General features: G+C 36.7%; 1 protein-coding gene across 4 annotated transcripts in view; it reads right to left on the bottom strand.

Annotated features, from left to right (window-relative positions):
* Nucleotides 1-597: 597 nt before the first annotated feature.
* The window catches only part of TMEM117 (transmembrane protein 117), a 503113-nt gene continuing 488661 nt past the window's right edge, over nt 598-15049 (bottom strand). For 2 of the 4 annotated variants that reach the window (XM_008073775.1, XM_008073777.1), the window contains 2 exons: nt 12743-12872; nt 601-2326 (listed from right to left, as the gene is read on the bottom strand). In XM_008073775.1, the coding sequence (XP_008071966.1) occupies nt 1680-2326; nt 12743-12872 (777 nt within the window). In that variant the 3' untranslated portion in view covers nt 601-1679. Of the gene's footprint in view, nt 2327-12742; nt 12873-15049 lie in introns of all 4 variants that reach the window. The other 2 variants (XM_008073776.1, XM_021706857.1) reach the window with 2 other exon arrangements.

The raw sequence follows: 15049 nt of genomic DNA, 5'->3' as shown, positions 1-15049 counted from the left end.
AGTTGAATGTTCTAGACCAAGAAAATTTATAATGGCCTACTGTCAGGGATAGTTGCCACATAGGGATAACATGGTAAGTTTCTTTGGATAGTATGATCCATGAGTTACTATAGTGAGTTTGATCTCTGCATTTTTAAGTGTCAGAGATGTTTATGATTCTAAGTAGCACCACGTATGGCTATAAAGGTAAAAGAAACAGCAAGGGCATGGTTCCAACTGCTTAGTAAACAATTGTAGAAAGATGTTTATTAAAGCTGGCTCTCAAGTGACAGATAAATGCATAGTTCTATTATGCATACTAAATTCAGCATGCTGCAAGCTTAAAAGCAGATAGATCAAAACAAGAGAGATTTTTAAAAATCATGAAGACAAAATGCAACTATGCCAGTATGTGACAGGGAAATAATTTTGCCTTAAAAGTGATCTCGTCTCACCCCCTCAAGAAATGTAACCACAATACATGGAACAAAATTAAAAGCAAGTTGGCAGTGTTCCATTTCTTAACTTGCATGGCATCAAGTTTTAAAAACCCCATGTAAAAAGACTCTTCTTAAGCTATACAATTGAATCCCCTAAACAAAAAATACACATAATTATTGATGTATAACTCTTATTTATTAATGCACAATGTTTAGTTCTTGAAAAACAAAAACCAAAAACAGACACACAAAACATGACACTAAACAGATTCTTTCATGCATGGCTTTTTCTACTTGGCAAGGTTCCACTGTATGATTTTTAGAGGAGTTCCCTTGCTTAGGACTGGCATATGTTTTTCAATTTTCACTGTCCAGAGCCATATTTGCAGAAAGATGTACAAATATTGTAAATGGTGGGCTGTGCAGCTCTCACATGATTAAAACTTCAGTTCCTTGGTTGCTTCGGGCTTTGTGTAAATGTCAATAAATTTGAGAGTTCACCCAATTGCGCCTCTTAACCTTTGTTCCCAAAGGTGAAGGGCAGGATTTTTAATCAAGTAGCAATTTATCTTTAATTAGGAAAACATAATTAGGTATTATCCCCTAATTGCAGTTACCGGTGGGAGAAAGTCACATTTCATGAGTAGTGACCCATGTTGGGTTATAGTTCTCCTATTACTGAGTTTTGCATCTGTATTTGTATTTGGCAGGCAGCCAATAAAAATTAAAAGGTAATCACCATGTTTCTCTGCAGTCCAGCTGTCAAAGTCATCAACTCTGCTGCTGAGTAAGAGATACTTCCTGAGTCATATCTTAGCTTAGCTATATCGGTTTCCTGTTCAGACATCAAGTGTAGATCAAAATAATTGTATATAAAACCCCATGTGAAATAGGTTAGAGAACTGTTCCACACTTCATTTCTGGTACAGTTAAAAACAGTTTAATGTCTCAAGGCACCACTATGGTTGAACATCAGATACATGGGTAATCAGCTAATCTTCTACTATGCTGTAAAGTCAGTAAATAGCTTGTGCAATTGTGAAAAGCAATCTCTAGAGGACTGTTAAATACACAGTAGGCACGTGTATTATAATACAAATAGAAAACAATGAGTCCTAGAAAAAGCATGTTGAGCACCGTTGTGGCATTGTTTGTATTTCTTTACCTAACACTACGTAAACCTTACAATTACAAAAGGAAAGACTAACTTTTTAAAGTTACACTCAAGGTTGCTTTTTGTGCTATCTCCAATACGTGAGTCTAGTTCGTAGGTGTACTTTTAGAAGTTGTTGGGTCTTGATCAGCTTCTGTTGCACTGGTAGATTCATTCAAGTGCGAGCTCAAGTTCTCTGAGGTTAAGTGGGAAGACTTATAGACAATTTCATTGAAGTCGGACCTGATGCAAACCAAAGGAGGGTCATTCAAAGGGTCTTCCACTGAGGCTTGGGTGTTTTCTCTAGTGATTCCCATGTCTTTGCTATGTTCTGATGGGGATTTTCTTTTCATGCGAGTATAAGTTTTGTCTTGATTTTCCATGCCTTGCTCATTTTTCAAAAACCGTCCAAAGAACCAAATGAAGAATCCAAACCACACAAAGGCTATCAGGCTTGGAACAAAGGCCAGACACTTGACATCAAGGCTAGCCCCTATGAACCTGCTGTGTAAGAACATGTCTCCCTCAACATATGTTTTATTAGTCCAAGGGTTAGTGTGATTGGACCTCCATTCCCAGGATAGCTTGGTTCTGTTCAAATCCTTTAAACTTTCCGAGTCTTTCACTGTATATATCTTCTGCCCTGGGCCAATATACTGCCCATATTCATGAGGTTTATAAAATATTTGGTTCTTCCACATATTAAGATCCAATATCAAGACGAGAAAGATAATTCCATAGTTAAACCATTTGCCTGTATTAAAAGAGAAATACTGCATTAATCAAAGGGACATAAAATTGCAATAAGGTTTTCTCTAGTAAAATAAAGATAATGGTATAATAGTATAAATTCTTAATGTTTTAGACCTGTTCACAATTAATTTTTGAGAGTGCTATGCTGCCATTAAGTGAATTGACAAAGGGAATTTGCTAAATAGATTCTGGTCTTATGAAAACACAACTATACGTCCCCAAACCAATAATTTATGGTAGTTACACTAACAAGATTAAGTCTCCTTGTTTTACAGGCACTACAGATATACTCAAATTTGGTTCTATGTAGGTTATTCTCCAGAACATTTCAATTAAGGTTAAAAAACAAAGTCTAATGAATTTCTTAGGAAAGTTCAATGTATGACTGAACATCTCTTACAGTTTCATAATTATGTCTGAGCAAGAAATAAATCATTTTGCAATGCAAGCACAGCAGTGTATCAACTGAATTCATATTGCTATTTGTAGGTGACCTGTTGATTAAACCATTAGCTGATGTGATTCAGATCAATAATCCTTGAGCATTCATTTCAAGACTTTAAAAATAATTGCATCAAATTCTTATTGAACAAAATGCATTTATGAGACATATGAATATAACCAAAGCTAATGAACTGTTTTAAAAAACATGATTTGGTGAGATTGCAGCTACTATGATTACTTTGTAGTATGTATGTATGTATGCATTATTATTTTTAGAAGTCAAAGTTCCACTCTGTTGCCCAGGCTGAGTGAAGTGACACAGTCATGGCTCATTACAGTCTCAAACTCCTGGGTTCAAGTGATTCTCCCACCACAGTTCACCAGAGCTGTGAGCCATCACGCCTGGTCATGATCATTTCTTTATTTTCATGAGAAAGTACAACTTGCTTTTAAGATAATCCGCCTAAACTATATGAAGGGAAATTATAACTCTGCCTGTCCTAGCATAGTTAAACTATACAGAATTCATGTTTCTAATGGAAACTCTTGCCTGAATTTTTTTTTTTTTGCATACTCAAATTAGACAGTAACCTGGAACATTGGAACATTGAGAACATTGTTTCCAGATGTGATAAAATATTTATTGCATCTGGCACTGATGAGTTCTAACCACTTCTGAGATCTTCATACTAAAGATCAGTCATAATAGACTCTGTGTGGCATACATTAATAGATGCCAAAGACACATATTTGTGCCTTCCAGAACTGAATTCATCATCTTGTTCAAGAAACTGAACAGAGGTATCAACAGATAATAAGAAGTCACTTTTGAGAGGTGCAAGATGAGTGATACAAATCATAAATGCTGTAGGTGTTGAGCAAATGGAATAAAAACGGAGGGATAATTTTTGCAGAAAGGAGCAATTCTGGAGAAAGGAGCAATTCATGCAGTACTCGAAAAAAAAAGGCAGAACAAAATAGTTTGGAAAATTTTGTGTTTCCTTTAGTTTATGCTTTAATTATGTGACAGATGAATTGCATACAGAAAAAGATCAGATGATGTGGAAGAGAGAGGCTGAAGGGAAAGAGAAGGAAAAGAATGAAGACTAGTATAGAAAAAGCAAGACAGTAGAGGGATAGATAAGATACAGAAGAAATGAAAAGTTCAGATATTCTCATCTGTTATCAAGAAGACACAAATTTTCAGTTTCCATGACAGAAAGCCAATTGAAAGAGGGGCTTTGGGCTCTTCCCTGTTGTAGGAGCTTCATACTTATTGTCTTGCTGTGAACAACATGTATCACAAAGCCAGACAAGATGGTGGGGAAAGAAGTTCTTTACCTTGCATGACAGACTGCCACTTCTTGACTCCCAAAAGGTACCATGGAGAAATGTGCAACCCTCCTTAGGTCTTATTTAAAAAAAAAAAACAAACTCATAAATAGGGCAACCTCTCAAAAAGGGTTCCTGTTTCTAGGGTAACAGGATATCAGAAATTGAAGATAGCAACTTTACAGAAGCAGAAAGGGGAAAGAAGAATACTCAACAGAGCTTAGAAAGGTGCTCTTTTGGTCACAAGAACATGCTCAGTGAATGTTAATAGACAAAAAAAGAAAGAAAGAAAGAAAGAAAGAAAGAAAGAAAGAAAGAAAGAAAGAAAGAAAGAAAGAAAGAAAGAAAGAAAGAAAGAAAAACAGGAAAATCACAAAATATTAGTGAAAGTGAATAGACACTGACAAAACTAAGAAAGGACACTGAGGGCAGGATAATATTTTTTACATTCTTTGAAATTATTTTTCTATCAGCTGAACAGTTCTGGGTAAGTTTGACCACTACACGATCATGCCCAGGAATCACTTTATGCTATTTTTCAGGTGGCCTGAAGTCTGAATATTTAGATGGGGTGGAGGAGGAGCAAATTAAAACTGTGTTGCCTAATATCAGTTAATGGATGCCATCTCCTACCAATCTGTGAGAGACCATAGTGAAAGCTGCTTGTTTGACATGGGCAGATGAGATCTCATCCTAAAATTAAACATAAATCATATGACCTTGGGTAACCTGCTTAACCTATCTAGATCACAATTGTTTATTTTCAAATTGAGAAAACTGGACTAGATGCCACTTAGTCCCATAATTCTACTCCTTTCCCCAAATTCTTCTACTAATTAGCTGTGTGTAGAATCCAACTTTTTATTCTGTGAAATGGAGAATAGTACCAGGTTAACTACCGCAAAGACTTAATTGTGAGGATAAAATAAGATATTTAATTTGAAAGTTCTCTGAAATATATTAAGCTTACCAAAAATGTAGGGTGGTATTATTTTTCCCATTTCTTTTCTCTAAGTTTTCAATCCAGATAATATAGCATCTTGGTGATGGAATAGAGGGAGAGAGAAGGGCATGTGAGGCTTGTAACATATCCTACAGGTGATCACATTTTTCTGTTTGGATAAAACAGTAGGAATTACTGAGTACTGACATCAATAGGAAGATACCATGGGACCAGTTGCTCAAATAAAATATTATTTCATATATATATTTATATGAAAATAAGCTTTGACTCAGCATATTTAACATATTAAAAATGCTTAGCAATAGGTAGTTGTACAAGCAATAGCTTGTAGTAGAATGGACCTTGAGAAAAAGTCTTTTGTATGCATGACTGTTGAGGTTAAAGAACAGGGTATAGTGTCTCTACCTCTCCCACAGTAGAGGCCATGCAGGGGTGAGGACAAGCAGAGGGGAGAGAAATACAATAAGGCAGGCTGCCTATGGACATCACATTTTCTTTTTCCTTCTCTCCCGTGAATGTAGCAGTGTCCTTCACCTACTCAACCAAAATTTGAAGCTGCTGAAAAGTTTGAAAAAAATGGCCCTTTTTATTACTTTTGTTTGTCTGTGGCCACCTGACATGATCTCCAGTTCATTATCTGTTTGTACAGAGAAAGGATGTTCACCTTTTTTATCATCCATTCTTTCATTTTCACACACAGTGTGTTGTTACCTTGGTAATGCATTCTCCTTTATAAAAAAAATTCCTTTTGCCCTATGAGATGTGATAAACTGAAAGGCAAAGTCAGATAGGGCAATTCAACCTATGTGTTTTTGTCTATAAAGTGAGGGAGTTGAGCTAGATAATCTTTAAGATTTCTTCCCAGCTCTAAAAGTCTCTTTGATGCGTCTGTGAAATAAACATGGCCTAAACCTCAATGTTTTATGATGGGTCAGAAAATCTCAACATTAGAGCAAAGAAGATAGAATATATAATTTTCAGAAGAAGAAAGGTTTCCTTTAAAAAATTGTGTATTCTGAGAAACACTGTTTACCATAAAAAATAAATTTGAGTCCCTGAAATGACCCACACAGAAAGGATATAAGACAAAAAAGAACAGAATAGGAAGTGTTTCTATAGCCATTTCCCCAAATGCGTTGTTATGAATGTACAATCAACAGTAACAAGAGGTTTGGGATTTCAGCATTAATCACATCAGAGCTTTTGCATTTTTTCCTGTTGTTTCAACTGCATAGCATAATGTAAATCAGCAAGGAGGTAGGGTAAGGATCCATACATTATTTCTATCAATCTCCTTGTTGAAATACCTCAGTGTCTCCTTTAATGAGAAATCCCTGCATGGTGTTGGTGGGATTACCCCTTTTTTGTTTTTGTGTTTTTAATGAATCTTAGTGATTATAAAAAATTATATTATAATGGAAATTTTATCTTTTTACTTTGTGGGAATTTACAAAATCCAGGGATAGTTAATTTTTAAAAGGATTCTTCATTAAATATCACCCTCACTTAACATAGAAAATGACAACAATTTGGGAGAAAATGGTATTTTTCCAACTAAGGAAATAGACTAAAAACTGCTAATATTTCCACCATATAATAACCTCTCATGATTCAAAAATGAAATTAGATATTTAATCTTTTACTCAGCAGAGTTGCCAGTTAGCATTGTGGTTAAGCTGTGCTCTGGGCACCTCTATACCAAGTGGGTATCAGTACTTGGCCAGACTTTGGCATCCAGCACTGGTGCATGAAACACTCATGTTCCACAAAGTCATTAAGTATTCATCATGGAAGAGGATGAGACCAGAGCCTTGAAGAAGACGAACTTTGGATAAATAAAATAAATACGCAATTTGCTGTATCAGTCTTCTTGGCCGTATTCAAAGTCCTCTCTTTCCAGACATGAGCAGTGAAAACAGGTCTCACTGGGTTAGCATCTCTTCATGTCCCTCCCTAGGTAATTTAGGGATATCTAGAAACCACACTGAGTGCTTGGGTCATGGGGAGACCACTGAGTGACTTGAAGATATTTACTTACTAATTCATGAATTAGTGATAATTATTTGAGTAAGAAAAATACCTTCTTAAGACTTAAAATAAATTAATACGGCTTCTCAAAGTGCCTCCCCTGTCATTGTTACTTCTTAAGTGGGAGACTTTTCCTTTAGGAAGTAACCCATTCAGTTGTACTGAATTAGATGACCATTAGACTCTGACTTTCTTGAGATTGGGAACTATGTCATGTTCATTTCTGTGTTTTCTAGATCCTAGCTTAGTTTTTGGCACATTAACTCAGAATAATGTCTCTTAACCAACTTGTAAACCCCGAGATGTGCCCAGAAAAATACAAAGAGAGAAGTGTCAGTGTTTCAAATCAAGTGCCCATGTCACAGTTATCTGATGAATTCCAGGATATTGCTAAAATTGAATATAATCTGAATAATTGGAAAAAGTAAAATATTCATCTCTCAAAGATTATGATTAATTATATATTTCAAGTCCTTCTTCTGATTGTAAAGACAATTCCTGAAGGGCATGTGAGTTTTATTACAAAAATGCTCCTATATGCATAAATGTGGTAGGGCAGTGTGGGTAGGACAGACTAGCTCAAGGTCAGCAAGGACAGGCAGGACATGGGGCAAAACAACCATGACCCTAAAGAAGATGAATTTCAGACAAATAAAAGGAATTGCTTTTTTATCTAGAAGTAAACATAGTTAACTTTTAGAGCTGTACAAATGCATTGAAAATGGAAATTGCTTCAGGAGAGGTTTTGAAAATTTTACTACTGAGAGAATAGCAAGAGGTCTTTGTATACTTTGGATAAATTCATGATCTTTGGGGACTGTCATTGTATATAGGATGCATCATGTTTCCCTATAACAAGTCCCTTGCTAATTTTGTCAGACAGAATATTCTGCTGGAGGGACCACTAGCCTTCCCCTCCCCAGCCCTTCTCATGGCCTGACTCATACAGGAGAGCTCTTTAAAAAAAATAATCTCCAGGAACTCATTTGCCAGAAATCATGCTCCTATGGAAATAGAACAAAGGGTTTTTATTCATTATTTTCCTTGCCGTTGTAAGGCACCTGTGCCCTCACGCCACCAGGAAACTGAAATCGAACACAGACACTACACTGGCTTGTTTACTTCTGCATTTTCCATTTTTGCCGACAGGGTTCCCATGGGCATCATCGTGCCAGCAGTGTGAATTCTCTTCTCAAGGCTGCACGGCCCTTCCTTCTGGCCTTTCGCCCAACCCCCTCCTCGTTTACTCAGATGATGGCCACCAATGGGACACTTCCTTTGTCTGGCTAGGATGACAGATGGCAGAGCTTCCACTGGGATTGGCATTAATAGGACTCAGAGGAGCTTCCGAGACCAAATTGAGAGGCCATTCCTCTCTCGCCTCCAGAGACTTAGCACATCACATTTTGAATCCATCTATGCACTCACCTTATAGATAAAGGGGAAGAGGGCGGAGGAGATCATTACACAGTCACTTTTAGCATTTGCATTCAGGAGAACAATGGATTTGGGCTAAAAGTACCAAAGTGACTTACTCATTCACCATTTATCCCCTTTCTTACTGAAGTCAAAATTCCAAGAAAAAATATAATTCAAAAACACCCTTGGATAGAGATGATTTATTTTTATAAGCTGTAGCCCAGCTTATAAAATGAAAGCTCATACATACTGCAGCAAACCATCTGTCAAGGGGGATCCAGATGAGCTAAACAGATGCAACAATTCAAGTTATTTCTGACATGCATAAATAAAACTAGCTTGGAATCAGGATTAAAAAATATTCAAATCCTAAATGCTTTTAAAATGTCAATGGGAACTCATCAGTGCCAGATAACTATCTACATAGAGAGTACTTCATGGGGAGAAAAGATTTTTACATTCTTAGCTTTAGCTTTCTTCCTCTCTGAAGACTTGGGACAGTAGATAACAGTGGAGAACTCAGGATAGTGGATAATGGCAAGACAGTGCTCTCTCAGGCTACCCAATATTTTTGAATTAAATAGGAAACACAAACTCTGCTCAGATGAAAGGAAAAACTTTGAGTAAAAGAAGTAGCAAAAGCGTATTGAATGCTTACTTCATGGCAGGCAGTGCTGCAAGTGCCTTTCACATATTAATTATTTTAATTCTCCCAACAAGCCTAAAGTACTATTATTATGTCCTTTTAAAAAATGAGAAATTGAGTGTCTGCCAGGTTAAGAAACTTGATAAGGGCCACACCACCAGTAAACAGCAGAGCTAGAGCCCATGCACCAAACCTTTATGCGCCATTGCTTCAGCGTGCACTAAATGCTTGTTCTAGATCACAGGAACATGGTAGTTGCGGACCAAAGTGGAGTGACGCAAACAAGGCTTATAAAGCAACAGAGGGAGCCATCTGAGGGTCTGCAGGGTCCCTTCCTCTCCCTGGTTCCAGCTACCTCTGTTGTCATCTAGACCAGCACTTTTGTGGTCTATTTTGGGATTTTCTCTGTTAGCCCAGCTCTGAACTTTCCAGGTCCTGTTACGACTCTACCATGAACCTTACTCAAAGGTCACCCTGATTCTACGGAATTTGCATTCTGCACCTTGGCTTTGGATTTTAACAGTTGCATATGAAAATAGAATAAAGCTGAGATGAGAACTATGACTGCAGGAATGCCTCTCAGCAGCGGTGTTTCCCAAAGAGTGGTCCTCTGGCCACCTGCACAGGTATTGCTTGCAGTTCTTGGGAGAAGGGTAGGTTCCTGGCTCTGCCCCATACCTCAGGCATCAGATTCTGGGTGTGTGGCTGATGGATCTTTTTAACACTCTCTCTGGGTGATTCTAACACATGCTAACATTTGAAATCTACTGGAGGATCTAGAGGGTTTTATGTTTAATAACTCCAGTGGTGATACTATATTTGCTTATCAAGGGATGCACTGAAGTCTCTGCCAAAAAAAAAAGAAGTGGAACTCGGAAGAACTGATCAACTAATTAGCACCTGCAGTTCTTGTAGAGACGTGTAGGTCAATAACTATTGAGAAAATTAAAACGCAACATGAAGCACAGCTTTGTTTTTTTGTTTTTGTTTTGTTTTTGCAAATTTTGCCTAGATTCCCCCAGAAACAATTGTCTTATAAGTGTAGTCAGATAAGAGAAAAGGCCCATCATGGGAGACTACATCTGATTCCAGAGTAGCCTCCATAATCTCTTCAGCTGATTAACAGAATAGGAAGTAAAAGAAACAGACCCGAGAGGAGAAAACTTCATATTTCTTCAACCTCCAAACTTATAGCCATTTTCCCAGGAATTTTTATCACGGATATGTGGATGCAAGTGAACAAACTGAATTGATTACAAATTGGATTTAGTTTGTTTATGGTAGAGCCCTTCACCCCAAAACCCTCACCTGCCTAATTTTATTTGGAATTTAAACTCCAGAATCCTCAAAGGCCTTTTCAGCAGGTCCAGGTACCCAATGGTTTGCATGGTCCATTTTTGAGGAGACATTCTGATCTCATCTTTGGTTTCTCAGTCAAAAAGGAGCTGTCCCCAATTATCAACATCACCTGGGGGAGATTTCCCAAAGTCCCATTTGCTGCCCTTGCCCAGACCTACTGGGTCAGAACCATTATTGATGAAGACCCAAAATCCGCATGTTTCTAAAGTTCCCTGATAATTTGGCAATAGGCATAATTTGACAAATACTGCACCAAAGCTTTAATTATAATATATTCCCACCTTCTGGCAAACCTTATTAATGTGTAGTCTCAATTACAAAAACATAAGAAGTCTTTTCTCTGTTTACAATTTCAGAAAATAATATCAGTGGGACAAAGACTTTGTTCAAACGGAAGCCATGTATCTGCTTCTCTCTAAATGCACAATAGGCTTCACCTCAAAGGTAATGACACTGAAGACTCAGAGATTCCAAATGCATGTCCCCTTCAAAGGCACTGAATATAATTTTTAGGTATAAATTTATATTCATCTTCTTAAATAGGGCATTTCCATATTGTATAAACACTGGGCACCAAAAACCCTTTATCTGTGCCATCTATAAATGACAGTGTATATGACAAGGCCATTCAAGATAGCCCTAAATTAATCTTTTTAACAATTTGATATTCTTTTCTTACTAACAGGTTCTCCATTTTTGTTTTTGTTTTTTTAACCAGATGCTCTGCACTTTAGCAGTATATTTTTGACAGGCATTCTAATACTCAGTCAGAGACAATATTAGTGCGATGATAGCCAGGGACAAGAGCTGGTAGCAAGAACAGATGGTCTAAGCAAAAGTTCACCCAAAGGGATGTGATGATGCCATGTGTGTGATAGCTGTTTTAGAAGTCCAAAAGGGTAGTGTGATGCAGAGATTAAGTGGGGACTCTGAAACCACACTATGTGACCTGAACTCAAATTGATTGATTTACTCAGTGAATTTAATAGATGGGCCTCATTCATTTTTGAATAGGAAAGGAGACCTGCTGCATCTTCCCTATTCATGAGCTTATTCTCCAATTTAGGAAGGTCGCCTCACACTCAAAGCAAAAAACAGCCTCCTAGCTGGGAAGTAAAGGTTTTTTGCAGTACTCAGATGTTAATGTTTTCTGTGTTCAGGCTATTTTTACTCGGCAGCACAGACGGTAGTGTAAGCACAGATTTCTTCAGCAGTTTTTATTATAGCAGGTGTGGGATCCTAGGCCATTGTCCTTAAAGCAGACACACATTTATTACCTGTATTTGAACAGTTTTGGAACTAATGCCATCCTTTATCTGTGATCATTCAGTTGTCTGCTTCTTGTTATAAAGGAAAAAAATGCATAAAACGTAACTCCAGGAAGCCTTTTTATAGATAAGAATGACTGAGATGTCATGAAAGAAGATAATAATAAATCATATTTTAGCCATTTCAAAAGCAGGAAATATTGTAACATAAAGTGATCTGGAGATCCACAAGAGAATCACTTGAGAAAAAACCTGAGCTTTGCCACAGAAGTAGGTTTTAGGAAGTCAAATGAGAAGTGGCCTAACTCCCTAAAGGCATATGTTCTGATTGGAGCTTGAGGATACCATTGTTTTGATCTCAGCAACAAATGAAGAGCAAAAGCCTAAAGAGTATTAATGTTGAAAAGGGATACTGAGCTGTGTGTTGTGAAAGAGAAACTCACCCAATGAACATAATCAAGGTAAAGTAGTATACAGAGTAAGATAGAAACAATCACCCACACCAAAGATGTCTTACCCCTTTAATAACTTTATACTAGAATATTAGTTCTCGCACCATAAATAGCTGCCCAACCGAGGACCACATTTCCCTGCTCTCCCTGACCCTACAAGGGCTATCTAATAGTTATCACCAGCAGAATGTGAGGGGAGGTGACATATTTCTCTCCCAGATCAAGGAGGTTGAGAAGCAGATAAGCTTTCTTAATAATTTCCCATTCTCTTTAGTCCCATCTGCCTGCCGGATACTAATGCTAAAATGGTCAGAGCCACAGGTAGCGTAGGTTCTAAAAAACAGTATGAAGTCCCCAGCCAAACTGGAACCTTGCACTGTTAAGTGAATTAGAAATAAAGTTCTGTTTATGCCTCTCAAATATTATGGCTTGCTTTTTTTTTATATCAGCTAGCATTACTCTAATATATGAAGACAATTTAATTGTGTTGAAAGCTTTAACATACCTGTTATATGAATACGATATTCCTCTTTGAAGATCTTCTGGAAGAAAGGAATCTTGAACTGCATGTGATTAGTGTGCAACCCAGGGAGATTTACATCAACATCCCCCATGAAATGTGGGAATTCCCAGTCCTGTCAGGGAAAATCAAATAAAAACATATTTGTGATTTGTTTTGTTCCTAAGCAGCAAAACATCAAAAATTGACTTTTTATAAGCACTTATTTTAAAATCATTTAAATGCAGCCAGCTGTTGGATGTATCCATTTCATTCTGTGATGGTTATTTTATGTACATTAGGTAGCAGTATGCATTCAAAATCAAAATTAAGTCGTAACTTATATCCTCAGATTTTCTCTTTAATGTGGTAATAAGAAACCAATACAGAATTGATTTGCATCTACACGTTTATCTCTTTCATGCTAGAGAACTGAACTTAAATTTTTATAAGGAGGAAGTGATCCGTATTTAATAAATATGGAAGAGTTTTGTTACATTTTGTTTTGCTATTTTTAAAAATATGAAACTTACAATAGCATGGTTTGTACTAGATGACAAAGTAAAGAGAATCGGATTCACTTAACCAAGTTCTTTCATTCATATCAGGGAACTTTTATTAATCATCTCTGCTGGTAACAGTCTAGAATGTAAAAATGCAAGGACTTCTGTCCTGCTCTCTTGCAATTCAGTATCATAAGAGACAAACAATGGAATACTTGACATGGTAGCATGGGATCAACAGTGAATTAATTCCCAAGTTATCAATAGTTATTTCCTTGTTGTCAAGGCAAAGTTGGGTCAGAAGACTGTCCCTCAGAAGAAAGGGAAACAGATGCAAATGAGGATATTTTTAGGTGTCTCACTCTCTTGGTTTTTAGATAAAAACCAAATTAAAGTTTATAAATAGCCTGGGAAGAAAGAATACACTAAATTTTAAGAAACATTTGAGATACACCCACAGGCATTAATATACACATTTCTACTTTATAATTAATCACCACTATATAATTAGTCTGTTCAGTTAGTTATTATTATCATTATTATTTTGAGTCAGGGTCTCACTCTATCACCCAGGCTGGAATGCAGTGGCACAATCACAGCTCACTGCAGTCCCAATCTCCTGGGCTCAGGCAATCCTTCTACTTTAGACTCCAGTGTAGCTGGTGCATGCTACGGCACTGGCTATTTTTTTTTATTTTTGTAGAGATGGGGGTCTTGCTATGTTGCCCACACTGGTCTTGAACTCCTGGCCTCAAGTGATCCTGCCATCTCAGCCTCCCTTAGTGTTGGGGTTACAAGTATGAGCCACCGTGGTCAGTCAGTATTTTTTAAGAACTTGAATAGAGTCATGAACAAAATATTAATTTAAGATTTTAATTAATTATCTCAATATAAACAGTTAAATGTATTCAAGACTTCTATATCTCTGATAGAGATGTGTTAGCAATATAGTGCCTGAACTTTTTAGGGGTTTCCATGTCCATCCCATTCCCCTCTTTGCCAGGAATTCTGATTAAAGGAGAATAGGACTTGAGGAGGAATACCTGAGTGGCAATAACCAGGAAAGCTTTCAATGTCTATGAGTTTCCTAATCTGTGGGTCATTTTAAGCTGCTAAAAAAAAGTAAATATACAAGAAGAAAAATGGAATGATGCAATATCCTTGAGTGTGTGAATCTCTTGCTGGTCTCACCTCCTTTTGTCTTTCAGACAATCAGCAGCAAATAGACATGAAATTTGTAAAGTTCATAAAACTAAAAGTACTAGAGCTGAATGAATTTGGAACATTTTGATCTAAAATATTAGTAGAAAATGAATTAGGTAATAACACCTCTGAATTATTGCTGAGGTTAAAGTCCATTTGCCATTTATTATTATTTTTCCACTAATGCCATCTTTGTTCTTTCTATATTACTTGGAAGACTCTTGCTTGCAAAGAGGAATAACAATGAATTTAGTCTTGTGCTAAAATATAACTGATGAAAAATTATTCTTGGCAAAGAAAATGATCGATAACCAGAGTATCTTCCACTTGCCCTGGATAAATGACAAAAAAGCATTATCAATAGAGCAATTCTCTTTTTGTTTCTTGGTTTAAGGTAGGGAATACTTCTTGGTAGTAATTGGGCAAATGTATTCAGAATTGGCTTATTTTTTTAAAGAAAGACATTTTTTTGAATGTTCCTAATTAACTTTTTCTTCCATGAAACTACAGTTTTCTACTGAGTATAAAATAGGTTTTAGTTTGAAGTGATCTCTAAAGGTTTCTTATAGACTACAATCAAAATCTCATTCACCATAATATAGTTCCT

This window comes from Carlito syrichta, unplaced genomic scaffold, assembly GCF_000164805.1.
Source record: "Carlito syrichta isolate Samal-C Ts95f unplaced genomic scaffold, Tarsius_syrichta-2.0.1 Scaffold316102, whole genome shotgun sequence".
Lineage (NCBI taxonomy): Eukaryota > Metazoa > Chordata > Mammalia > Primates > Tarsiidae > Carlito > Carlito syrichta.
This window is presented reverse-complemented; position numbering and strand designations above follow the sequence as displayed.